The 25,079-nt window shown below is 50.1% G+C and overlaps 2 protein-coding genes across 10 annotated transcripts in view; both read left to right on the top strand.

The window, feature by feature from the left end:
• Window positions 1-25,079, top strand: part of Sfxn2 (sideroflexin 2) — a 70,701-nt gene that overhangs the window by 3,718 nt on the left and 41,904 nt on the right. Inside the window, exons 2-13 of one of the 9 annotated variants that reach the window (XM_052714612.1) lie at window positions 4,650-4,837; window positions 5,011-5,181; window positions 7,303-7,401; window positions 8,473-8,548; window positions 8,774-8,859; window positions 10,784-10,844; window positions 11,161-11,227; window positions 11,782-11,831; window positions 12,056-12,105; window positions 12,894-12,941; window positions 14,843-15,027; window positions 15,634-16,552. In XM_052714612.1, the coding sequence (XP_052570572.1) occupies window positions 4,677-4,837; window positions 5,011-5,181; window positions 7,303-7,401; window positions 8,473-8,548; window positions 8,774-8,859; window positions 10,784-10,844; window positions 11,161-11,227; window positions 11,782-11,831; window positions 12,056-12,105; window positions 12,894-12,941; window positions 14,843-14,942 (969 nt within the window). In that variant the 5' untranslated portion in view covers window positions 4,650-4,676 and the 3' untranslated portion in view covers window positions 14,943-15,027; window positions 15,634-16,552. Of the gene's footprint in view, window positions 1-4,649; window positions 4,838-5,010; window positions 5,182-7,302; window positions 7,402-8,472; window positions 8,549-8,773; window positions 8,860-10,783; window positions 10,845-11,160; window positions 11,228-11,781; window positions 11,832-11,914; window positions 13,053-14,547; window positions 14,695-14,842; window positions 16,553-25,079 lie in introns of those variants that run through there. The other 8 variants (XM_052714613.1, XM_052714611.1, XM_052714615.1 and 5 more) reach the window with 8 other exon arrangements.
• The window catches only part of Wbp1l (WW domain binding protein 1 like), a 64,306-nt gene continuing 58,972 nt past the window's right edge, over window positions 19,746-25,079 (top strand). Inside the window, exon 1 of the mRNA XM_052714621.1 lies at window positions 19,746-19,942. Coding sequence (XP_052570581.1) covers window positions 19,853-19,942 — 90 coding nt within the window. The 5' untranslated portion in view covers window positions 19,746-19,852. The remainder of the gene's footprint in view (window positions 19,943-25,079) is intronic.

Here is a 25,079-nt window from a genome sequence, read left to right as displayed (position 1 = left end):
ATCCCTGGGTAGTATCAGCTTATGGCTTTTCCTGGATCTGGATGTTGCCTGCCAGTAAGCCTGTCACAGAAGCTGTGTCTACGCCCCTAAGCCTATCATGGCTGCTGTATGGTCAAGCTATTTTGGGGCCCCTTCACAAGAACATCTACCTGCATACTTGCATCAGATCCTTGGGGAAAAAGTCAATACTGAATTTTGACTAAAATGATGAGCTGGGCGGTAGTGGCACACACCTTTAATTCCAGCCACTCAGGAGGCAGAGGCAGGCAGATTTCGGAGTTTGAGGCCAACCTGGTCTACAGAGTTCCAGGACACCCAGGGCTACACAGAGAAACCATCTTGAAAAATGAAAAAAAAAAAAAAAAAAAAAAAGAGGTACAGGTGAGTGGTTAGAGTACGCACCTCCTACCCACCCATCCCCCAAATCTGGTTTCTACACTGTGGGCTTTTCTGTGGGAAGAGGCGCTCAGATTTCCTTCTGGAGGTGTGGCGTCTGTCATCACAGTTGCCTTGGAGTCCGATGAATGTCTGTGAGCACGGGCCTGGGCCTGCTGGTTTCATTATTGCCGCCATTCTCCAGCTTGCGCCCGGCACCCTTGACGGTGTCCCACTATTTCAGTGGTCTTTGGTCTGGTCTTCTAGAGTTTTGAGCTGCCTAGATCTCCCAAGGCCTGGTGCCTGCTGGGCAAGTCCTCTAGCTCAGAACTCTGCCTGGGGTCCCTTTTCTGGGCTCTGGTACCATTTGCTAGAGGAGATGCGCATTCTCTAGGGAGAAACATCAGTGCTCTTGTGCTTCACTTGTTTGCTCCTCTCTCTTGTTCACTGTTTCTCTCACAACCGCTGCCTCATTTAAAAGAAGTTAACATTTCTTTATCTGTGTGTGTGTGGTGACCAAGTACCTTGTGTATAAAGTGAGGCCATGACCACTCATGGTGGTCTGGTTGAGGAGAAGGTTTTTTTGTAGCTATGAGAGAGAGTACAGTCAGAGACATCTGGAAGAGTCCAACAGGGGAGAAAAACAGCAGAATGGAATGGACAGCCATAAGAGGAGAGTGAGAGAGGAAGACAGGACCAAGAGAGAGGAGGGCTAGAGAGGGGATGGCTGAGACGGGAGCAGGGAAGCCCAGGAGCTGGAGAAGTTTAGGGTAGGGGCCGGGTTAGAAGAGGGGAGAAGAGCGTGGTACTGGAGGCCAGCAGACTCTTTGGTATGCTAATAGACACTACAGTTAGCCATTTGTCCTGCCACCATGTCTGTGTGTGGGGGTCAGAGGACAACTTGCAGAGTCTATTTCCTCCTTCCACTATGCATAGCTCAGGCTTGTCTGAACTATTATTGTTTGTTTGTTTTGTTTTCGAAATAGGGTTTCTCTGTGTAATAAGCCCTGGCTGTTCTGGACCTCACTCTATAGACCAGGCTGGCCTCGACTTCACAGAGCTCCGCCTGCCTCTGCCTCCTGAGTGCTGGGATTAAAGGGTGCGCCACTGCTCCCGGCCCCTTTTTCTTTATGTGTTTACCTGCGTATATGCGCACTACATGAGTGTCTGGTGCTCACAGAGGTCAGGAGGTGTTGGATCCCCTGGAATTGGAGTTACAGATGATCTGAAAACCACCATGTGGAGGCTGGGACCTGAACTCCAGGCCCTCTGCATTACCACTCAGTCATCTAGTGGTTTGAATGATAATGGCTGCCACAAACCCATGTTGTTGTGGGATATTTTGATCGAACTGTGACACTCGGGGCAGAGTCAGCAACTAGCTGACCGGAATTAGCCATAGAGACACCAGCAATTTGGATAGAGAAGATGCACAGGAAGGAAAGGGCAGGGACTAGAGTTTGAGCTTTCTTTTGGTTCTGGGTCGAGGGAAGAGACGCTTCCTGTCATATCTAGGAAGTGAACCCTTTTTCTCTACCATGAGTGCTGTTAGGTTCAGGGAAATACTTTTGGTATTGGAACCATCTCGCAGGAGTCAAGTAGAGCGGGAGAGGCAGAAATCAGCGTTCTGCAGTGCACACCTGCAGTCGCTCCCACCTCCTCCAGAGAGTGCCACTTAAGGCGTTGCATTTGGGCCCAGGCCCAGGCGCTGTGGGCACTGGGGGTGCTGTGGGCACTGTGGGTGCTGCAGGTTGGCCTTTTCTCTTCAGTTTCTTTCTGCTTACAGACTGGCTCCCAGTGTGTCAACCTCCTGCATCAGGCTTCCCACCCTAATAACCACACACTCTCCAGCTGACCGCCATTCTTCCCCCCCCCCCCCCCCCCCCCCCCGCCCCGTGCTGCCCCCCCTGCCTCCCCTCCCTCCCTCCCTCCCTCCCTCCCTCCCTCCCTCCCTCCCTCCCTCCCTCTCTCTCTCTCTCTCTCTCTCTCTCTCTCTCTCTCCCTCCCTCCCTCCTGCATTCTTTCCCATCTTTTGAGACCACCTTTCTTGGTTTGCCTCTTAAATACAGCAGTTCTTCGGGGCTTACTTATCCTCACCTCCCTCTCTCTTCTGAGTAGTCTCGCTAGAAAAATTGTCGCTTAAATGACTTCAGTGCTCCGGACACAGTTCTTTCCTTAGCCTACACATCTGTACTTTCAAGCCCTCATACTTTCCTGCTGGCCAGCTGGACTCTTCCCCCAGCAGACACTAAATACTCTGCTAGGCGTCAGGACAATCATTGAACAAATTGAATACATTCCCCAACTTTACAGGTGAATATTTAATTAAGTAAGGTGGTGCTTTAGAAAAACAGAAAGGCAAACGACCCTTGTGACAGTTAATCATCATCAGCTTGCCTGCATTTAAAATCGCCAAGGAGATGTCCTTCTGAATCAGTCTCTGGGGTGTTTCCGGAGCGCTTTAACTGGGTAGGAAAGATCTGCCTTAAATGTAGCATAGGTCCTAGACTGAATGTAAGAGGAAAAGGAAAAAGGAGAAAGCAAGCTGGGCACCGGCATTCATCTTTCTGTTTCCTGGCTGCAGACACCATGTGCCCAGCCACCTCACTTTCCTGCTGCCATGTCTCTTGCCATGATGGGATGCATTCTTTTGAACCATAAGCCACAATAACTCCCCCTCCCCCTGCAACTTTCATAATTTGTTTTGTCGTGGCAAGAAAGTATCAGTACCCAGAATTGTAAGGAGAAGGGCTGTTGTTGTGTTAGACCTGATCGTGTGGTTTGCAGGCCTTTTGTTTCAGGAGTAACATGGAGGAGTTTGGAGCCATGGCCATAAAAGCTCTCAAATGCTATAAGCAGAACCTAGTGGGCCATTTTGATTGGAGTTTGGAACCCAGGAAAGCCCAGATAATGCAGACAGTGGTAGCCTGCCTGGTGAGCTTCCAGAAGGGAACAGAGACCCCGCTGGGAACAGGGCTAGAAATCATTCATGTTCCATTCTGGCAATTAATATGCATTCTGCGCATATCTTGAAAGTTTAAGTGAGGCCAAATTAAAAGGTAATTGACTAAGTTATTTGGAGAAATTTCAAGACAACATAACATCTAGGCTGTGGCATGGTTACTGCTCACTGATCTTAGAACTACAGTGAGAAAAAGCACAATGATATGAGGAGCAGGGAGACGGGGTAGATTCAAGAAAGCATCTAGAGTTGTTAAAGAGACAGTGCCATTAAAGAGAAACCCCTGCAGGCTGGAGAGATGGCTCAGAGGTTAAGAGCACTGGCTGTTCTTCCAGAGGTCCTGAGTTCAATTCCCAGCGCCCACATGGTGGCTCACAACCATCTGTAATGAGGTCTGGCGCCCTCTTCTGGCCTGCAGGTATGCACTGCATACATAATAATCTTAAAAAAAAAAAAGAAAAGAAAAGAAAGAGACCCCTGCTGTTTTTCACTGGGATAATAAAAGAGGTTTACCCATTCACGGCTCCACTTGGTGAAAATGCAAGTTCATTTGAAGGGAGAGAGCCCTGCTGTTTAAAACAATCACCTGTGGACTTGCTTTCCCAGGTTTGGGCTCCAAGTAGGAGCTGGACTGAGTCTTGAACTTGTAGTAGAATTGGAATTGTCCTTGTGGATTTTCAGGCACCTGAAATACAGGAGTAACAGGGCCGTGAATGCTAGCTCCAAAGCTTTAGAGAGCCACTGAGATCAGACAAGTGTCTGGTGTGTCCCTAGCTAGCCTCGCCCTGCACTTCCCACAGATGTTTCTAGGGCCGCACTCCTCAGCCCCTGTAGGTGAGGTGGGAAGGCTATCGGAGACTGGACACCAGTATTCATCCCTCTCTGCTTCCTGACTGCAGACACAATGTACCCAGGCACCTCACTCCTCCTGTTGCCATGTTTTCGCTGCCATGGTGGTTAGGCTGTGGGGAAAGACTTTCTCTGGAGGCTTCTATTTCAGAACGGCCACTTTTCCTGTCTCCCTTCCAGGAGTACCAGGGGATATGATGCTAGTTCGTGGTGATCTCTCATTGCGTAGTTAGACTGAGCTCCTCTGGGGCAGAATCTGTCTCTCATAGTGTGATCAGGCATAGGGCTGGCCACTAACATGGACCCAGGAAGCACTTGCTTAGTTTGATTACCATTCACAGGGGCCCCTGGATCATCCCAGGGGGTGCCTAGGGTCTGGTGAAAGCAGGCAGTCTCTGTGTGCCAGGGCCTCTGGGGCAAACCGATTTAGGGGCCAGATCTCACTCTCTCTTTGTTCCTTAAGTCTGCAGGCTGTGTGTGTGTGAACAATATGGAGGCTGACCTGTCTGGCTTTAACATTGATGCGCCCCGCTGGGATCAGTGCACGTTCCTGGGGCGTGTGAAGCACTTTTTTAACATCACGGATCCTCGCACTGTCTTTGCGTCAGAGCAGGAGCTGGACTGGGCGAAAGTGATGGTGGAGAAGAGCAGGTGAGGAGCGGCCAGGGGCGGGGCTGGAGCTTCCAGCACTACGCGGCAGGGCTGTCCGAAGGAGGGAGAAACCAAAGGTGAAGGCATTGGCAGAGGCCTCAGGAAGGAAGAAGAGCAGGGAGACTAGGAGATCATCAGGTCAGGTGGTCACTGCTATTGTCGTTGGGGGACAGGATGGGACTTGTGCCCCCTGGCACTCAGGTGGAGCAGCTGCTGTATGCTAAGAAGCTGTATGACTCGGCTTTCCACCCTGACACTGGGGAGAAGATGAACGTCATTGGGCGGATGTCCTTCCAGGTCCCCGGGGGCATGATCATCACGGGCTTCATGCTCCAGTTCTACAGGTGAGTCCTGAGACCGAGGAGGGAAGGCCAAGCTGGGTAGAGACCCTTGTGATAACAGACCTCTCGACTAGTCACTTACCAGATCCCGGGCACTGCTGAGTTCTTTGCATGAATGGACGTTTCACTCTCAACAGCCCTACACACAGGTGCTGTTTTCATTCCCCTTTGTTACATGGGAGTCTAGAGGCCAAGTAACAGTTTACCACCACAGTCAGAGCTGTGGGGGCTGCTGCCGTTGGAACAGACCTAATATTCAATGGGTTAGCCATCCTAAGCTTTTTATGTTATTACTATTATCATCAGTATTAATTTTTTTTAATTTTATTTATTTATTATGTATACAGTGTTCTGCCTGCTTGTATGCCTGCAGGCCAGAAGAGGGCACCAGATCTCATTACAGATGGCTGTGAGCCATGGTTGCTAGGAATTGAATTTAGGGCGTCTGGAAGAGCAGCCAATGCTCTTAACCTCTGAGCCATCTCTCCAGCCCCTCATCATTATTATTTTGAGACAGAGTCTCGCTATGTAGCCCTGGCTGGCCTAGAACTCTATGTAGACTAGGCTGACTTTGAAATCACAGAGACTCAAACTGCCTCTGCCTCTAGAGTACTTGGATTAAAGGATTAAGTCTTCTCTCTCTCTCTCTCTCTCTCTCTCTCTCTCTCTCTCTCTCTCTCTCTCTCTCTCTCTCTCTCTCTCTCTTTAAGACAAGCTTTCTCTGTGTAGTCCTGGCTGTCCTAGAACTTACCCTGTAGACCAGGCTAGCCTCAAAATCACAGAGTTCACCTGTCTCTGCCTCCTGAGTGCTGGGGTTACATTTGTTTATTTTAGTGTGTGTGTGTGAAGTGGGGGTACATCCCACTGTGTGTGTGTGTGTGTGTGATTGTGTGTGTGTGTGTGTGAAGGTCAAAGGACAACGTAACACAAGTGTTTTCTCTTCCCACCATGTGGGACCTGGGGATAGAACGCAGGCGTCTTTCCCCACCGTACCATCTCATCAACTTCCTGAGTTCTTTGTTGTTTGTCGTTATTGTAGTTTTTGTTTTTGTTTTTTTTTTTTTTTTGGTTTTTCGAGACAGGGTTTCTCTGTGTAGCTTTGCGCTTTTCCTGGGACTCACTTGGTAGCCCAGGCTGGCCTCGAACTCACAGAGATCCGCCTGGCTCTGCCTCCCGAGTGCTGGGATTAAAGGCGTGCGCCACCACCGCCCGGCCTAGTTTTTGTTTTTGTTTTGTTTTTTTGAGACAGTCTCCCAATGTAACTCTGGATGGCCTGGAACTGGCCATGTAGACCAAACCTCAAACTCAGAGAGATCCACCTGCCTCTGCTTCCAAGTGCTGGCATCAAAGGCGTGCACCATCATGCCTGGCTCCTCCTAAGTTCTTTTTTTTTTCTAATAATTTTTATTTTATGTGCATTGGTGTTTTGCCTGCGTGTATGTCTGTGTGAGGGTGTTGGGTCACCTGGAACTGGATTTACAGACAGGCTTGAGCTGCCATGTGGGTGTTGGGAATTGAATCTGGGTCCACTGGAAGAGCAGCCAGTGCTTTTAACTGCTGAGCCATCTCTCCAGTCCCTCTTCCTAAGTTCTTAAAGTAAGAATTCCACAGTTGATTTATGCTTTGAATGTGATTTCCAAATGAAAAATGAAGAGGCCCTTTTCTTGCTCTGCTTGGTTGGGAAGGGAGTAAACTTCTGATGTATGACTCTCCATCCCTCTGTCTCCACCCCTGTGTATTCATTTAGTTAGATGTTGAGCTAAGCCTTGGGCCAGGTGCCAGGGATGAAGGACTTTAGGCTCTGTCCTCCGGACACACAGAACAGAATGGAGATTGGGAAGTAAAAGGCTGGGGGAAGACTTTCGAGTCGTGGGAACAGGACACATGGAATGACTGTCTCAGGACGGAGAGAGGAAGGGTCAGAAAATTCCAAGAAGAGAAGCATCTCAACGGGGCAGGATCTCATCCAGTGTAAGGAAGAGGGGCTATTCCAGACAAAGGCTCGTCCCATCCAAAGTCCAGGGACATGAAAAAGAGTGGGAATGGCTTCGGGAGCTGCGGATGCTCTGGTGCCCAGCACACCCCGGCCTCTCTCCCATCGCTTCTGCTCCCCCTTGCTTGTAGGACCATACCTGCGGTGATCTTCTGGCAGTGGGTGAACCAGTCCTTCAATGCCTTAGTCAACTACACCAACAGGAACGCAGCTTCCCCCACGTCAGTCAGGTAGGAGACCTGCAGTGAAGGCTGTCCCATCTCGAAAAACCAGAAAAGAAAGAAAGAAAGCAAAGAAAAGTAACGTGGGGAGGGGAGGGTTCATTTCACTCACAGTTTGATGTAACAGTTTATCATTGAGAGCAGTGAGGGCAGGATCCAGGAGTCAGGAGCTGATGCAGAGGCTGTGCTGGAGTGCTGCTGACTGGCCTGCTCCCTCCGGCTTACTCAGCAGTTTTCTCACAGAACCCAGGACCACCAGCCCAGGAATGGCCATACCCACAACTCGTTAGGTCCTTCCCCACCGGTCACTAATAAGAAAATGCCCTAAGCTGGGCAGTGGTGGCGCACGCCTTTAATTCCACTCAGGAGGCAGAGGCAGGCAAATCTCTGAGTTCGAGGACAGCCTGGTCTACAGAGTGAGTTCCAGGACAGCCAGGGCTACACAGAGAAACTCTGTCTCAAGAAATTAAAAAAGAAGAAAAAAAGAAAGAAAGGAAGGAAGGAAGAAAGAAAATGCCCTAAAGGCTTGCCTACAGCCTGGCCTTGTGGAAGAATTTTCTTTTCTTTTTGGTTTTTTGAGACAGGGTGGTTATTCTGTGTAGGCCTGGCTGTCTGGAACTCGCACTGTAGACCAGGCTGGCCTTGAACTCAGAGATTCACCTGCCTCTGCTTCCCGAGTGCTGGGATTACAGGCATGTACTACCACTGCTGGCTGGAGGCATTTTCTTAATTGGGATTCCCTTCTCTCAGAAGACTTCAGCATGTGTCAAGTTGGCATAAAACTAGCCAGCATAAGGATTCAGGCATGCAGGAGCCCAGGGATGTTCTGTAGACAGAGAGCAGCCGTATGCATTGGTTCTGAGACAGGAAAAAGTGTGATGTGTTTAAGGTACTGAAGAGGACCAAGGGTGCCAGGCACTGAGTGATGGAAATAAGGAGTCTGAGATGGCTCTGGAGACAGCACAGGCCTGAAGCCCCATTGCTAGAGTTTCTCCTGGAAGCCCCTGGCCTTGCCTCAGCCACTGTGGACACCACTCCAGAACCTGTGCACTTATCCACCTGATGTTTCTCCTCCACTAGGCAGATGGCCCTCTCCTACTTCACAGCCACTACCACTGCGGTAGCCACTGCAGTGGGCATGAACATGTGGACAAAGGTATGTACGGCTGGGGCTGCTGTGGGCACAGTGGCCACCAGAGGGCAGCAAAGTTCTAGAGCCAACAGCTTTGGCTCATTGCAGGCGTTTGAGGATCCCAGAGTGGATGTCTGGACATGTCACTAGCAATGCTTACCTGCCTTTCTTCCTGTATAATCCAGAGCCTTTCCTACCCCCACCTTCGCGTGAACTGGAATAACTTCCATTATTCCCTGCCTCCAACAGAGAGCTCCCCCCTTGGTGGGCCGATGGGTGCCCTTTGCCGCTGTGGCTGCAGCTAACTGTGTCAATATCCCAATGATGCGACAGCAGTGAGTACAGGGAGCCTTGTTCTTCTTCTCCACCCAAGGGCTAACTGGGGAAGGAAGGAAGCCAAGGCAGGGAGCCACTGGCTTCCTGGGACTGAGGTAGGCCTGAGAAGACCAATGGGCCCAGCCTCTGAACGGTCCTCAAGGGCTGCCCTTCCTCTGTGATGGCCCAAAGAATGGTGATATAAACACAGCGTGTCGTGCGTTAAGTGAGGTGGATTGAGCATGGACAGATGGACAGGACATTTTTTATTGGCAGTGCTGGGATTGAACCCCGTGCCTCGTGTGTGCTAGGCAAGCGCTCTGTCCCTAATGCTACACCCCAGCTTAGATCCTGTCAGAGCTGTGAACTGTGTCCCCTCCCCAAGCTCTCAGACTGCCGAAGGAGGGAAAGGGGAAGGTCAGCTAACGCTGGAACAACGGGTGCTCGGAGAAGCGGGGAGGAGGCAGCCGCGCCCAGGAGCCGGCCTAGCTCTCCTCAAAAGGGAACACAGAAACTGCTGCTGTCTTACACTTCTGTCTTCTTCCAGAGGTTTGCTTTTTTTAGAGAGGGACTCACTTTGTATCCTCGGGAGCTCGCTCTGTAGATCAAGCTGGCCTTGGACTTACAGAGATCCATCTGCCTCCCGAGTTCTGGGATTAAAGGCGTGCACCACCACTGCCTGATGATTTTGTTTTTAGTTATGTGTATGTATGTGTGGGTATGTGCACATGAGTGCAAGTGCCCACAGAGATTGGACTCAATGGTTCAAACTCTCCTGGAGTTATAGGCAGTTGTGAGCTTCCTGATGTGGGTGTTGGGAACTGAACTTGGGTCCTCTTCAAAAACAGTGAGTGCTCTTGACCGCTGGGCCATCTCTCCAGGCTATTTTTGTTTTTTGAGACAGGGTCTCACTGTGTAGTCCTGGTTGGCCTGGAACTCACTGTGCAGGCCAGGCTGGCCTTGAGCTGCGTTGATCTCTGCCTCTGGAGCGCTGGGGCTGCGGCCGTGCGCTACAGGAAAGGCTTCTTCTTTTTTCTCTTTGCCACGCTGGGTGTTGAGCCCCAGGGTGACTCTGGAGCTGCATCCGCAGCCCACCTTCTGCGTCTTTGCTCTTTCTTTGTGTACTTTCTAGAGTATAAGTGACACAGGGGCTGGTTATCTTGGACGCCACTGCCATCGTTGTCTGCTCTGCAGCCATGTTTTGTTGGCAAGTGGAGGTTTACCACAGCAGCCCCTGGAGAGAGAGCTTGCCAGAATCATGCCGGCTCATCCTTCCACTCTGCTTTCCTTTCTCGGCCTCGCTCTCCAACTGGGGAGTCAAGAGCTTGTCTGAGAACAGAAAAGCTACTATTTGGGGAGTGGATACCAAGTCGTCACTGGACTTAGAACTTGGCCAGTAGTTTATACAGTTCTCATTAGGTTCCATGAAGTAGGTGCCAGGATTATCCTTATTCTCCACATGAGGGAAACTGGGGCTTTAGAAGGATAAAAGACCATCCTCAAGGTCACACCTATGACCTGCAGCTTCAGGAATCCTCCAAGGCAGTGGAGCTGGGGCTGGCTCTCTTGGCCGCTGCTCAGGGTCACTTCTGAGGTACCATTCACAGGAGTGAAGAAGGGAAACTGTGGGATTCTTTTTGTTTTGTTTTTTTTTAAAATGTATACAGTGTTCTGCCTGCATGTATGCCTTCATGCCAGAAGAGGGTACCGGATCTCATTATGGATGGTTGTGAGCCATCGTGTGGTTGCTGGGAATTGAACTCAGGACCTCTGGAAGAGCAGCCAGGGCTCTTAACCTCTGAGTCATCTCTCCAGCCAAGAAGGGAGGCTGAAGGGCCAGGCTGCAGGAGGGGTTTCCTAGAGATTTGGTTCCTGATGTGGGAATTATGCCAGATGAATTCCCAGCAATTACTTCCTAAAGTCCAGAAACTTCTGTTTGTCTAGGGAACTCATCCAGGGCATCTGTGTGAAGGACAGGGACCAAAATGAGCTTGGCTGTTCTCAGGTAAGCAGAGGAGAGACTTTCCCCGGACTTCCCTCGTCCCCTCCTAAGTGATCTCACATGTGATCACCTGGGAGCCATTATGAGTTTGAGAAGACTTTTCCTGGGCCCATCCTCATTTTCTCTTAAATTCCCCCACATTTCTTTGTTCAGAACAGGCTTCCGGCATCATTTCAGGTGGGAGGGTTGGGTAAGGACATGACTCCTAGTGGAGCCATCCCACCCCTTACCTTGTCAGACTTGGCCCTGAGCCCTGCCTCTTCAGTGGAGCCCATGTCCACTGTGTAAGTGCTTCCTGACCTCCCTTCCCTGTCCTCAGAGAGCTGCGGCTGTGGGCATCACCCAAGTGGTGGTTTCTCGGATCACGATGGCAGCCCCTGGCATGAGTAAGACGGGAACACCTCCTATCTTGGGGGAACCCTTGAGTACCTGGTAGAGGCCTCAGTTACCTCAGCTTTCGAGTGGGAGATGGGACACCTTCTCAGGCTGTTTTCTGTGAGAGCTGAAAGCCCAGGGATGCACACATGTTCTTAGAATATCAGTTCATCCGATTTGGGGGAGCAGGTTAACTTCATTTAGCTGATATTCACTAAGCAACAGTGGGGGTGTCTGGGAGGCCGTGGTAGAAGCAGAGCTCCTCAGCCCCCCTGGTTTTCAGCAGGGGCGTGTGCACAATAGGATACGCAATTTGTTTGCACAAGCCCGCCAAGCAGTTTTGATTTTGAGATGCTTGAGTCCAGGGCTGAACGAAGTGTGTCTGCCTTCTGTTGCTGGTGAACACGTTTTTGGGAAGCATGCTTTCTCAGGACTTGGGGGAGAGTCCGGGCAGCAGTGCCCACGCCGTCTCTGTTTTTCTGGAGCTGAGGTCTGGGATGTGACTGTAACAGTGGGGCTTGGGGCGAGTCTCCCACCCTTCTCTCAGCTGCCCTGTCTCCTCCAGTCCTGTTACCAGTCATCATGGAGCGGCTGGAGAGACTTCGAGCAATGAAGGTAGGAGGGTCCTCCCCGCCCCCCCCCCAGAGCCCCGGAAACTGGTCCCCCCTCCCCGACAGCCACCACCCCACCTATTCCAGGAGAGCCCGTGTCAGATGTGAGAGCAGGCTTCCCGGCCTGGCTGCCAGCTGGAGGGCTAGGTGCGGAGGGGTAGGTGCAGGCTCGACTGCCGGTGTCTGAGCCCCACGGGGGTCTCGCTGTCTTTCTCTTGTTCTGTGCAGAAGGTCAGAGTGCTGCATGCCCCGCTGCAGGTCTTGTTGTGCGGCTGCTTGTGAGTATATGGTTTTGGTGGTTTGGGGTCTTTGCTGGCTGGAGCGCCCGGGACCTGTCTTTTGACCTGTCTTCAGAAGTGGCCAGGCTGAGCACAGTGGCTCATGTCATATCCTAGCACCCAGATGGCTGAGCTGGAGTTCTTCCCAGGGTCCCCTCTCCCTCAGGTCTAGAGCAGTTTTAGAGAAGATGTAAGAATGAGGAGGCAGAGGTTGGTTGGGGCTCTCAGGCATCCCAGCCTCACAGACAGGAAAAATGACATGTCATGCCAGCATTCTTAGGGACTTGGCCATTGACCAGTACCATTAATTGTGCCCTCCTGGCGAGAGTCCCTTTCTTTGCCTGTGTGGCACAGGTGACCTTGGAGTCTGCAGTTTACTGTTCTTCCTTACGTCATTGTTTCCTTCGCATGGAGGAGGGATATGGGGGTGAAGTGGAGGTTGGAGTGGGGGGAAGGGACACTGATTTTATCACCAAGTCAGATGAGTTAGTTTTCTGGACTATAGCTCCGTGGTAGAGTGCTTGCCTAGTATGTACAAGACCGAGTTCAATTCCCAGCCAGGGGAGTGGCACACAGGTATGTCATCCCAGTAGAGGTAGGAGCAGGAGGATCAGTGTTCAAGATCAGTCTCAGCCTCAGCTGATCCTGCCCCTGGACTACATGACCCTGTCTTCAAACAAAACAGGGCATAGAGAAGGGCTGGAGGAAGGCAGGTCAGATGTGTGGGCTCAGGGACAGGGTGTGGCCAGACCAGGACGTGTCCCTAACTCTCTTCTCCTTTCTTGCAGCCTCCTCTTCATGGTGCCAGTGGCATGTGGGCTCTTCCCTCAGGAATGGTATCTGCCATTTGTCGCCTGCTCGGTTCTATCCCACGCCCTGCTACTGCTCCCACGCTGACTTGCTGAGAGAGGGGGGGACGCACAGGAAGTAGATGTTCCTAGGGACAGGTGCCCAGCCACCTAAACTCTGGCTTCGTAACACTGTGTGAATGGCACACCAGCCAGGGCTCTGAGGAGTTGGGGGAGAAGCCAGGATTAGAGTTGCTCCCACCCAGTGCCTTAGAGAGATGCTGGGGGGCAAAGGAAGCTCCTTGTCCTGCTGGGTGAGTGTTAGGAAGGTCACTTCTGGCTGGCTGAACAAGGCGCTTATTCTGCTTCTTCTGGCTCGCCTTCGGGTCTGTGCACGGACTTGTACCTGGCGGCTTCCTCTGTGTTTCCTGGAACGGGGGGAGGAGGGAGGGTGGGGGGTGGGGTAGAGATGATGGGAAAGGGACGTCAGCCTGGGGTCAGCTGGAGGCTGGTTCCAGGAAACAGGTGTAGCTAGTGTATGACCTGAGATAGTAGCTGCTCCGCCCTCTGTATGGGTTCTTTGGCCACCAGCCAGTCACCTCCAGTGTCCTGAGCACCATGCTTACAGACTTGTGAGAAAGACAGACGTTTAGACTAAGAACTTTAGTCCAGGGAGAATGATGTGGAGGTGAGATGTAACATTTATTCTGACACATAGAGGCCAACAGTAATTTTGGCTGGTAAAGTGCTTGTCCTGCAAGCTCGGATCCGAGTTAGATTCCCCAGAACCACATAAAAACCTGGCTGTAGTGCTGTGTGTGTGTAATCTCAGTGTTAGGGGGGCAGAGACAGGCAGATCCCTGAAGCTCATTGGCCAGCCAGCCTAGCTGAATTGGTGAGTTCCAGGTTCAGTAAGAGATCCTGTCTCCAAAAAATGAAACGGAGGACAATTGAGAAAGACATCTGATGTTACTCTCTGGCCTCTGTACACATGTGCACACACACATACACACATGCACACACACACACAGAGAAGGGGGCGTATTTTAAAAACCAGAAAGGGCTCTGCATTAGTTCCATTCTGTTGCTGTGACAAGCACCATGACTAACAGCAGTTTAGACGAAGGAGGATTTGTCCCTTTATTTTTTATTCCCGTGTCTGTCTGTGTCGGCTGGTGTTAGCAAGGGTCACACGAGGGCCTTGGATCCCTTGAAGCTGGAATTATGGGCAGGTTGGAGCTGCCTTACATGGGTGCTGGGATTTGAACTAGCATCCTCTGGAAGTCCTCTCTCCAGTCCCTTTCCCCCTTTTTTAGTGAAAAGCAGAAAAAAAAAATAGTCAGTGAGGTCCCACTGTGGGAGGAACAAGGGGGTCAGTCACCCCTCAAGTCTGTCTTTAGGGTTCTGCAGTGAGAGACTTTTAGAGGCCGCGGATGTGCACCTCTCAGCAGTCCTGCTCTCATCCTGTAGAACTGTAGGAAATCTCTTTCAGGGAGACAAGTTCACTAGGGAGGAAGGATTTATTTGGCTTGTACATGTGTGTCCAGGCAGGGCAGGGAGTCAGCAGGATCTCAAACAGGAGCTTGAATCGGAAGCCATGGAGGCATCGTGTTTGCCGGCTTGTTCACAAGGCTCGTGCTTCACTTTCTCACAGAGCCCAAGGCCACCTGCCCAGGGAATGGCGCCACCCACAGTGGCCCAGTGTTCCCACATCAGTCAACAGTCAAGACAGTTCCTCACAGACATGCCCAGAGACTGATCAACTTGATAAAGACAGTTACTCAATTGATACTCTGCTCAGGTGATTTTAGGCTGTGTCAAGTTAATAGTTCATGCTAACTAGGATGTGCTTCCTAGAGGGGACATGGGGTGGGCTCTTTTCTCAGGGTGAACTGCTGATTGTGTTGGGTAACAGCATCCTCATAACTCCCTTTTGGTTTTCTTTTCAGCAAATTAGCAGTTTCCTATCTAGAACCAGAGCTGCAGGACACCATCAAGGCCAAGTATGGAGAACACGTCCTCTTTGCCTACTTCAACAAGGGTCTCTAAGTGTGCCATGCCTTCAAGGACCAATCCGTACCCTGTATGGACCAGCTGTTCGCTGGCAGCTGTCCACATTCCTCTTTGAAATAAGGTCTGAAAGCCAGGCTGGACTGGGAGATAGAGTGGGTGGGTGGGGAGATAGTTCCTGTTTCCGTATAAACAACCAGGACAAAAATTCAAATGGGGATCAAGGTGGTTGGGGATGTAGCTCAGTTGGTAGTGTTTGCCTAGCATCCACAAAGCCTGGGATTTAATCCTTCACACCATGTGATTCAGGCATGGTTGTATGTGCTTGTGACCTTGTTCTTGGGAGGTGGAGGCAGGAGAACTCGAAGTTCAAAGTCAGCCTTAGGTATGTGGGGAATTTGAGGCTAGCCTGAGTTAGAGAGAGTGTCTCAAAAAAGTAGGGGAGGGAACAAGGACAGAGGTATTCTGTCTGCTTTGTCCTTGACCCCTGTCCTTTGGGAGCAGAGGCTGAGGCCGTCTCAGCAGAGGCTGCTGATGTCTGGGAGTGATTAGAAAACCTGTGACTCTTCTCCAGTCAGGACTGTAGATGTACTGAGTCCTCTATCCTCCCACTTCCTCCTTCCCAAGCAAGGGGAACGTTACCCGTGCGAGTCTGAAAAGGCTTTTGATCACTTTACTTTTATTTTATGTGTATGGGTGTTTTCCTTCATGTGTGTCTCTCTGCACACAGTGTCCACAGAGGTCAGAGGAGGGTGTCAGATCCTCTGGGACTCGAGTTACCACTGTGAGCCATCACGTGGGTGCTGGAAATCAAGCCCGGGTCCTCTGGAAGAGCAGCTGCTGCTCTTACCTGCTGAGCCGTCTCTACAGCCCCTGTTCAGGAACAGAGAGGGGTCAGTCTGTGTCCTCTTGGGGACTCATCTCTACCCTGCCCCACTGTGCCCTGACTGGGATGCATCCTTGGGAATGCTGCTAGACTTGAGTTTTTCAGGCGGTGAGAGTTATCTGTACTAAAAAAGGACAAAAACTGGACAGACAGTTCCTTTCCTCAGCCCATTAGGTCAAATAGGAAAAGGAAGCTGTGCTTGGACACCCGAGCACAGTTCAACCAGGACCAAAGAGCCTTAAGAGTGTACAGCCAGACTGGCATTTCACCCGAGTTATGTGGGGCATCAAGTTCTATCCCTTTGATAATGACTTTATTCTGTCGGAAAATCATGTCTAGATCTATTTCTGGGACCCTTATTCTGAGAGAAGTCTCTTTCTCATTGCCTCCCCTGGTTTACAAGTCCCCTCACTGAGTGAAGGCACCTGCCACACATTTTAATGGGAGCGATTTCCTGGTGGCCTCCCTTCCTGAGCCCAGTAGATTAATACCAAAGAAAGACTGGTGAGTATTGGTAAGACAGGAGCTGTACTTGGACATCTCTGAGAGGAAGTCAACCAGGACCAAGGAGCTCAAAGAGAGCACACAGCAAAGGGCCGCTTTAGTTCCTGTCTGTTCCTGGAGCCCCCTGGGGACTGTAGTTTACCCCTGGGGACTGTAGTTTACCTGGGGTCAGTGTGTATGTGAGTTTTGTCTGGTAAGATTTGCCGATTGTGTTCAAACGCTGCCATGAACTGAATAAACGATTTGAAAGACCATGAAACATTGTCTGCAAACCAAGCTCCTAATTCCTGATGGAAAGCAGGACCTGTGGTCTGACTTTGGCCTGGGCATGCCAGAGGATGTCACAGCTGTAAGGGGACCTGTCTGGTGTCTGGAGACCATTGTTCATTTTCCTAATAAGGGGGAAGAATCCACCCACCTGTATTGATGCTCCACTGGTCTCCAAGAATGGGATTTGTGCAGCCTTAGGGCTGGAATTGGTGGACCATAACACAGCCAAACTCACCTGTGCGCTCTCTCTCTCTCTCTCTCTCTCTCTCTCTCTCTCTCTCTGTGTGTGTGTGTGTGTGTGTGTGTGTGTGTGTGTGTGTCTGTCTGTCTGTCTCTCTGTGCACTTGGAAACAGAAATGGTTTTACATCTCTTAAAGAGTTATAAAAAGAGAAAATCTAAAACATGGGCGGAGACTTTGTATATGTGTCATATAAAGTTTTAACATAAGTCTCCCCTACCCTGCAACTGTGGCTCTTGGGAACGTATAGTAGGCCGGGCTGGGCACGCCTTTAATTCCAGCACTTGGAAAGCAGAGGCAGGTGGATCTTCATGAGTTTGAGGCTATCCTGGTCTACATAGCACATTCCAGGCCAGCCAGAGCAACAAAGAGGAAAACTGTATCCCAGGGTCACCTAAAGATGTTGAGAGACACGAGCGGAAAGGCTCACCCCCGCTTCCAGTTCTGTGGATGGAGCCTGAGGATGTGCAGGTGTGCTCATTGTAATGCTGGTCATGTTGATCTGATACCACACAGTCCCACTAAAGGACAGTGCATCCTTGATGCTAAGATTGCAGCTGCAATCAACTCCACACCCATTTTAAAATGTAACACACCATGAAACTGATCTTATCTTTTCTTTTTCTTTTTTTGGTTTTTCGAGACAGGGTTTCTCTGTGTTGTTTTGGCGCCTGTCCTGGTTCTCACTCTGTAGACCAGGCTGGCCTCGAACTCACAGAGATCCACCTACCTCTGCCTCCTGAGTGCTGGGATTAAAGGCGTGCGCCACCAACGCCCGGCCTAATGTTTTCTTTTGGATGGAGCCCAGGCTATCCTGGACTCCTGTCTTTTCTCCTCAGACTGGTGCGTGCTGAAATTACAGCTGTGTACTTCCACACCTAGCCAAATTGATCCCTTAAATTATATGATTTAAAGCTGGGCAGTGGTGGCACATACCTTTAGTCCCAGCAGGCAGACCTCTGTGGGTTCGAGGCCACCCTGGCCTACACAGAGAAACCCTGTCTCGAAAAACAAAACAACAAAAAATTGTATGATTTAGTACTCTTTAGTCCAGTCGTCACAAAGTTGTATAGTTGTTGCTACTGTAATTCAGAGTACTTTCATTATCCCTCCTCCAAGAAAACCCAAGTTCATTACTCCTCATTCCCTCAGCCCCATCCCCTTCCAGCTCCTCATCTATTTCCTGTCTTCAAATCACACTATGGGCCTTCTCTTCTGTTTCTGGCTTCTCTCACTTAGCACGTTTACAGGTTTCCTTGTTACAATGGGAAGTTTGATGTTGGCTGGTACATGGTAGGTGAGCAGGAAAGTCTGTTTTCCAGCCAACTTTTTTTTTTTTTTAAGATTTATTTATTTGTTATGTATAATGTTCTGTCTGTATGTATGCCTGCAAGCCAGAAGAGGGCATCAGATCTCATAGTTGTGAGCCACCATGTGGTTGCTGGGAATTGAACTCAGGACCTCTGGAAGAGCAGCCAGTGCTCTTAACCTCTGAGCCATCTCTCCAGTCCCTCCAGCCAGCTTGTTTTGGGGGGTGGGGGTCGGGGGTTCGAGATAGGGTTTCTCTGTAGTTTTGGTGCCTGTCCTGGATCTCGCTCTGTAGACCAGGCTGGCCTTGAACTCCCAGAGATCTGCCTGGCTCTGCCTCCCGTGTGCTGGGATTAAAGGCATGCGCCACTGCCACCAGGCTTCCAGCCAGCTTTTTAAAGATGGGAGATTTGGCTTCAGCTTTTCTATTCCACAGACATATGAGAAAAGAAACATAAGAACTTGAGGGAATTTTCTCACTGTATTCTCTGTAAAGATCAGCTTTCCTTAGCTTTCAGATCTTCAAGCTATTGATTGGCATGCCTGTTCTCATAGATGGTTTTTGTTTGTTTTTTCCGAGACAGAGTCTATGTAGCCCTGGCTGTCCTGGAACTCACTCTATAAACCAGGCTGGCCTTGAACTCGCAGTTATCCACCTGCTGAGTGCTGAGTGCTGGAGTTAGAGGTGTGCACCACCACCGTTTAGCTACCGTATTTCTTCCCTTTCTCTTTTCCTTATGGCTCACACTGTGGACTCAACTCAGGGCCTTGCCCATGCAAGCCGTTTTACCACCGAGCGGTACATCCCCCACCCAGGGGGATGAGCATTGTCAAAGGTGAGGCTGCTACATAGTAATGTTTGTGTAGACCAGTAATGTCGATGTGGTGTGTGGATGGGACCTGAGAGGGCGGAGAAGCGGCTCCTCTGCAGGGCATTGCGAAGCCGTTTTCATTTAGCCAGAAGTTAACATGGCTGAAACGATGAGTGGTGGATATCAGAGCTGTTTCTGAGTAGAGTCCTAAGAGTTTTGTCCTTAAAATTTGGGATGGCAGAGCACTGTCTCTAATATAGAGTTACTATCTAGTAGATAATTCAAATGGATCTAAGCTGCTGCTTGGTTAATGAGATTGGAAAAGGGATCCTGATAATAGGGCTGCCTGTACTTTAATACAAAAGGGACCAAAAGAAACTTTTAGATTGCAATTGTTTTACTCTTTAGAAGTACCCTTTAGAATCATCATGTTTCACCACCTCTTTTTTTCTTTTCCTTTTCCCACCCCCTAACTTGGAACCTAACACTTCCGCCACACTCAAAATGGCTACATACGGTCAACCTTTTCAATGCATCCGGATGGTTTCGTCCCCAGCTCTCGGTACTTCCGCCACTCTCTGCGGGGCGGGGTGCACTGCACTTTTATGCACCTCGTAGCATTCAAGATGGCCCGGCTTCCTCCCACTTTTCATTGGCTAAGTCACCCAGCACGAGGGGGGGCTGGGACTAGTACTAGACACACAGCTATTTGGACCAATGGATGGAAGACAGGAGCCAATGAGGCGCGGGAGCTGGAGACCCTCCTCCGTATCTGGGAGGGCATTTTGCCTGGGGCGGGGTGGAGCCGAGCCGGAAGCGGGAGGGGAGAGCGAAACAGGAAAAGAAGGGAAGAAGGAAGCAGAGGGAAGAAGAGAGGGAGGAGGAGGAGGGGTGGCGGCGCCGTGGCGGAGGAGCAGGAGCAGGAGGGGGATGGAGAGGAGAAGGCTCCTGGGTGGCATGGCGCTCCTGCTCCTCCAGGCGCTGCCCAGCCCCCTGTCAGTCAGGGCTGAGCCCCCGCAGGTAAGGGGAGGGCATCCGGGCCAGCCTGGGGGTCCGAGGTGGTCGAGGCCTGGCTGGAGTGGGTGTCAGGGAGGGTTGTTTGCAAAGAGTTGAGTGCTCTCGGGAGGAACGCCCATGCCTAGCATGGACAGGGTGAAGGGGGCTTTGGTGTTTAGCTGAGGGACACCTGTGACGATTTGGATGTCAGAGGCAATGGTGCCAGGCGACTTGAGGGTCTTTTGAGAGGGCCGGTATGGTAGGTGCGCTGGAGGGACTATTCCTGGATATTGATGCACACTGGCGCATGTGGGGCTCATTTCTGCTCCGCAGTGGAGTCAGGAGCCGGAGACTGTGTGCACACCAGTGTGTGTAGGGATCACAGGTTACTTACTGCACTGGCCCCGGAGGGAGGAGGGTCCGGCAGGATATTTATTTCAGGCTGGACAAAGGAAAATTCTGAGGGCATCTTGGCTCTATTTTAGTGCTGTAAAGCATGGCACATTGGTGGTATGTTGTTGGAGGTAGGGTTCTTGGAAGGCAGGAGGGTTGAGTAGAGTGGAACCCCTCAGGAGGAGGGGCACATCCGAGCTGTGAGAACCCATGCTGTTAGGCTGGCTGTCCTGGTTAGAATAAGTCACTGGTGCTGATCTGAGCCAGCTCAGGGCTTTTAAGCAAAGGGTGGTTCTGATGCCAATATCGGCAGCAAATGGAGCACCCTAGCTTTTCTTGCTGGGTGGCTTGCTCTTTGTCCAGTCAGGGAAGCTTGCTTGTGCTGATTCTAGCTCAGGCTGGCGTTTCGAAACCCTAATTGAAGCGTTACTCTTGGTGCCAAGTTGGGTGGGGTGCTGTAGGGGAATAACCCCTCCTCTGTTAAATTTGGCAAAGGTCCTCTCATCTTATTTTCTTCACTTTGTTCCCTTCATTGTCTTTTTTTCAGAAAAGCACTCACATGCACAGACAGTGCAGGGACAGCCTGTACAACTAACACTTGGCTGTTTTGATGAAGAGCAGAAATGGCCGGCAAAACCCGTACCTTTCCCTTAGAGCTTAAGGGCAGCTCTTTCACACATGGATCTTGTTTTGCTCCTGAATGTCCTCTTCCTAAGACAAAAAGCAAAACCCACAGATGATTGAGTTTTGTTTTGTTTGAGACAGGATCTTGCTATGTAGGTCAGGCTGGCCTTGAACTCAAGATCCTTTTCCTTCAGCCTCCCAAGTTCTGTGATTTGATAGATTTTTCAGTGAGTTGAAATGCACGCAACAAAATCAACAGTTTTAAAGCGAATCGCTCAGTGGCATTCAGTACATTCCCAGTGTTGTGCAACCACCACCTCCGTCTAGTTCCCAAACAGCTGGATCATCCCAAAGAAAAGCCTGTCCCCATAACCGGTTACTCCCTGTCTCCACACCAGTCCCCGACCCCAGCTCTGACCACCACCAGTCTGCATGCACTCTGCCTCTGTGGATTGACCTGTTCTGCATATTTTGTGTAATGTTCGCATACCATCATGTTTTTAAGGTTCATCTATATTGTGACCAAATAATACTCCCCTTTATGTATATGCTACAGTTTGTCAGCTTATCTGTTGCTGTGTCCTAATGGGGTGGGGTATGTTTATCTGGGAAATCATACACTAAGGACCTTGAATATGTTCCTGTCTAGGGCTGGAACCCTGTAGTTTTTGGCCTTTGTAGAGGTTCTTCGTTTTCTTAGTTAAAACTATAAATGGCAGGACTGTAAAGTTAAGTACAGGTATTGACAGAACAGAATACGGAGTGAACTTGCTCTTCTATTTCTGTGGATGTCTCTGAGGGCTGTTCCTTATAGTCATTCAGTCACTTTGCTCGTGGGGTTGATTAGGAATGTGGAGCCTTTGGAGGTGAGCTGGTTGCTAGTAGGAACCAGATCCACTTCTTCAAGGAAAAGAATCGGAAAGTGGTGGTTCCTGCCACATTCTGGAGCTGGGGATGGTGAGATGTGGAAAAGGGTCTTCCCTGTATGGTTCTAACTGCAGCTTGTCAGTCACAGGCTGCTTTCGTACATTTCTGGTACTTCCAGTACTCATTTTGGGGACAGGGTGGCTTTTGTACTTCGTTCCGTTTGGTTGGGTGCTGGCACTGACCACAGCTGTTGTGTGCCTACGTCCAGTTCCTGTGGAGAGGGCAGGTTTTTGTTAGGAGCTGCCTACTCCTCCCTACCCTTTCCACACGTCCCCGTGACACCCTTTACACTCTCATCTCGCCCCTTCTCCCCCGGGGCCTTCTGTCCAATCAGTCATGCCAGATATCTATGGTGAAATCTGTGTTTTGGTTTTTAACCTTTGGAATGGAAGTTACAATATAATTATTAACTCTGAATCCACCACAGCTTAGTCAGTTTAGGGTTTTTGTTTGGGGTTTTGGTTTTGTACATGTCAGCAAGGGAAACCGTTGCAGAGAGCATCTGTCAGGGAACATCCTTCAGTCCTTCATTTCTATAGTGACCCCCAGGTCACTCAGGTGGGACCTTGAACTCTGTGTGAAATGTGGTATGGGTACATCACTGTATCTCCCTCTCTGAAATGAATCTGTCAAATGCCATCTTTCTCTATTTTTTTATAGGGTTTAGCAGTCTAACCACTGGGCCATCTGGTAGGATCTGTTTTGGCCAGAGTTGGGGTGGGTGGGTGTAGTTTAGACAGGATCGTTTATTTATTTATTTATTTGTTTACTTTTTCAAGACAGGGTTTCTTTGCGTAGCTTTGACTGTCCTCTGTAGACCAGGCTGGCCTCGAACTCATAGAGATCGCCTGCCTTTGTCTCCCGAGTGCTGTAGACAGGATCTTATTAGCTATAGCTCTGGTTGGAACTCAGTATGTTGATCAGGCTGATCACCAACTTCCTGTGATCCTCCTGCCTCAGCCTGCAAGTGTTGGGGTTACAGGTATATACCACCATGCCCAGCTACATGCACACTGAATATTTGAAATATATGTATTTATGGGGTGACTTTTCCTATTACCAGCTCTTCATAATGGTCGTCTCTTGCCATGCAGACCAGGAAAGTTCACCAGCCTAGGGACTCCTACAATTAGGAATGTCTGTGTAACTCTCTCATAGGGCATCATGACTCACAGATGGGATTCCTTGAATCTGAAAAGAATAAAAAAGCTGCAGTTTGCAAACAGGAAGGCCTTGGCATTTGCTTCCTCCCGTTAATTTATGCTTGAGATAATGGAGAGTTGCTTTCCTTCTGATGTTGTTTGTTTAAAGTTTTAGTAGAAATGTCTCTATCCATAGGTGATCCAGCCAGTGGTCTGGGGACAACCTGTAGATGCCATCTTTACAGTTCCTCTGCCAACTTCAAAACTTTGAGTTCAGTTGGGCCTCATTCCTGCTTTTTCTCGCTACGCCCCTTAATTTCATACCAGCTCTACTTGTCTCCCGTGGCTTAGGTTTTAGTTTAGAACCCCTGCTCCATTCCCAGGCTGCCGACTTGGGATGCTCGTACCTCCACGTCTGAGAACTAGGATCCAGGGAGCACCACATGCCTGGCTCCGTCCTCCACACTCTCTCTCGTTATCTGGAGGCAAAGTTTCGTGTGGCCCAAGCCCAGTCCTGAACCTGCTGTGTGGTCTAGGATAGCCTTGCACAAGTCTCTGGTCACACAAACAACATTTCAGGACAGTCACTTTCATAACTTCCTGGAGAACAGTAGGATTGTGTGGCTTACAGAAGCTAGCTCCCTTTTCCTTGTTTTCATAAACTGTTTGGCTATTCCAAAGTGAGCATTTTATCAAAAATCATTTCCTGAGTTCTGTAAACCTTTCTGTTGGAATTCCATTTAGTGGACATTTCTGAACTCCAGCGGGAGTTCTGGGAACCATCAAACGTGGAACAGAATCCCTTACCTCAAGGATCTGGTAATCGGGAGTGGAGGAGGAGAAGAACACACCTGAGTTATAATCCAGAGGGATTATGTTCGAGTGGAGTATGAGGGGCAAGCATTGGACTCTGCTGGGGCAGGTGGAGGCTGAGCAGCCGGGGGAAGTTTCATGGAGACAGGCCTTTGGACTTGATGAGCTTGCGGCAGGAGACTGGGGGTCAGAAACGGGCAGAGTGTGAGGGAAGAGAAACTGGAGAGCAATGGGCGGTGATGTGTGGCTCATGTGGAAGCTTTGAGTGGAGGTGTGCGGTCAGAAAGTCAGATGTGGGCAGGGAGGCCAGGCAGCTTTGGTGAAGCGCTGAGGAAGCTCTGTGGTCTCTGGTGGCACTTTCCGTGGTGTTGGAAGTGGCTTCTGCATGGGCTGTGCAGTTCAGTGGCTGCTCCGCCGCCTGTGCCTGTCAGTGCTTGTATTTTGGCTAAGGTACCTGAGAAACTGAGTTTGTAACCATATTTCATTTTTATATCTTTTTGTTGTTTTGTTTTGTTTTGTTTTTCAGCACGGTTTCTCTGTGTAGCTCCCTGACTGTCCTGGAATTCTCTTTGTAAGACCAGGCTGGCCTCGAACTCACAGAGAGCTGCCTGCCTCTGCCACCCAAGTGCTGGGATTAAAGTGTGCGCCACCACCAACCTGGTTTATCATTTTTATTATATTTTCACACCTTTAAAAACTTACATAAAATCCAAAGCCAGCCTGGTTTACTTAGTGAGTTCCAGGCCAGCCAAGGCTGTGTTGCAAGACCCGGCCTCAAAACCAACAACAAAACTTACATAATAAATTACCTATTTTCATATGGTCGCAGAATCACGTCACCGTTCCTCCTGCTCTCTAACATTTTAGAACATTTTGTCACCCTCAAAAGGAAGCCCATGACAGCTAGCAGTCCCCCATCCCACCTCCCTTTCCACCAGCCCCAGCACTTGCTCGTCACTGTTTCCCTGGACTTGGCCTGTTCTGCACATTTCATATAAAGCAGGGACCCAGACTGGCCTACTTTACTGACCATAATGCCTTTTCAGTTGTCCTGTGCTGTAGCATGCATCAGTTTCTTTTTGTGTGTGGTGTTTGTGTGTGGTACATGCCTATGGGTGTATGGGTCTGTGTGCCCATGCGCACATGTGTGGGCCGCAGCAGGACCGTCACCCCATCTCACTGTCTCGAGACGGTCTTACTGAACTGAAGCTCGCCTTGGCAGCGCTAACTGGACCCCGAGCTCTTGGATCTGCCCAGCTCCT

This window comes from Peromyscus californicus, unplaced genomic scaffold, assembly GCF_007827085.1.
Source record: "Peromyscus californicus insignis strain IS unplaced genomic scaffold, ASM782708v3 Scaffold_4__1_contigs__length_199733344, whole genome shotgun sequence".
Classification (NCBI taxonomy): domain Eukaryota; kingdom Metazoa; phylum Chordata; class Mammalia; order Rodentia; family Cricetidae; genus Peromyscus; species Peromyscus californicus.
Note: the sequence above shows the minus strand (reverse complement) of the source record. Positions and strands in the feature narration are given on the sequence as shown.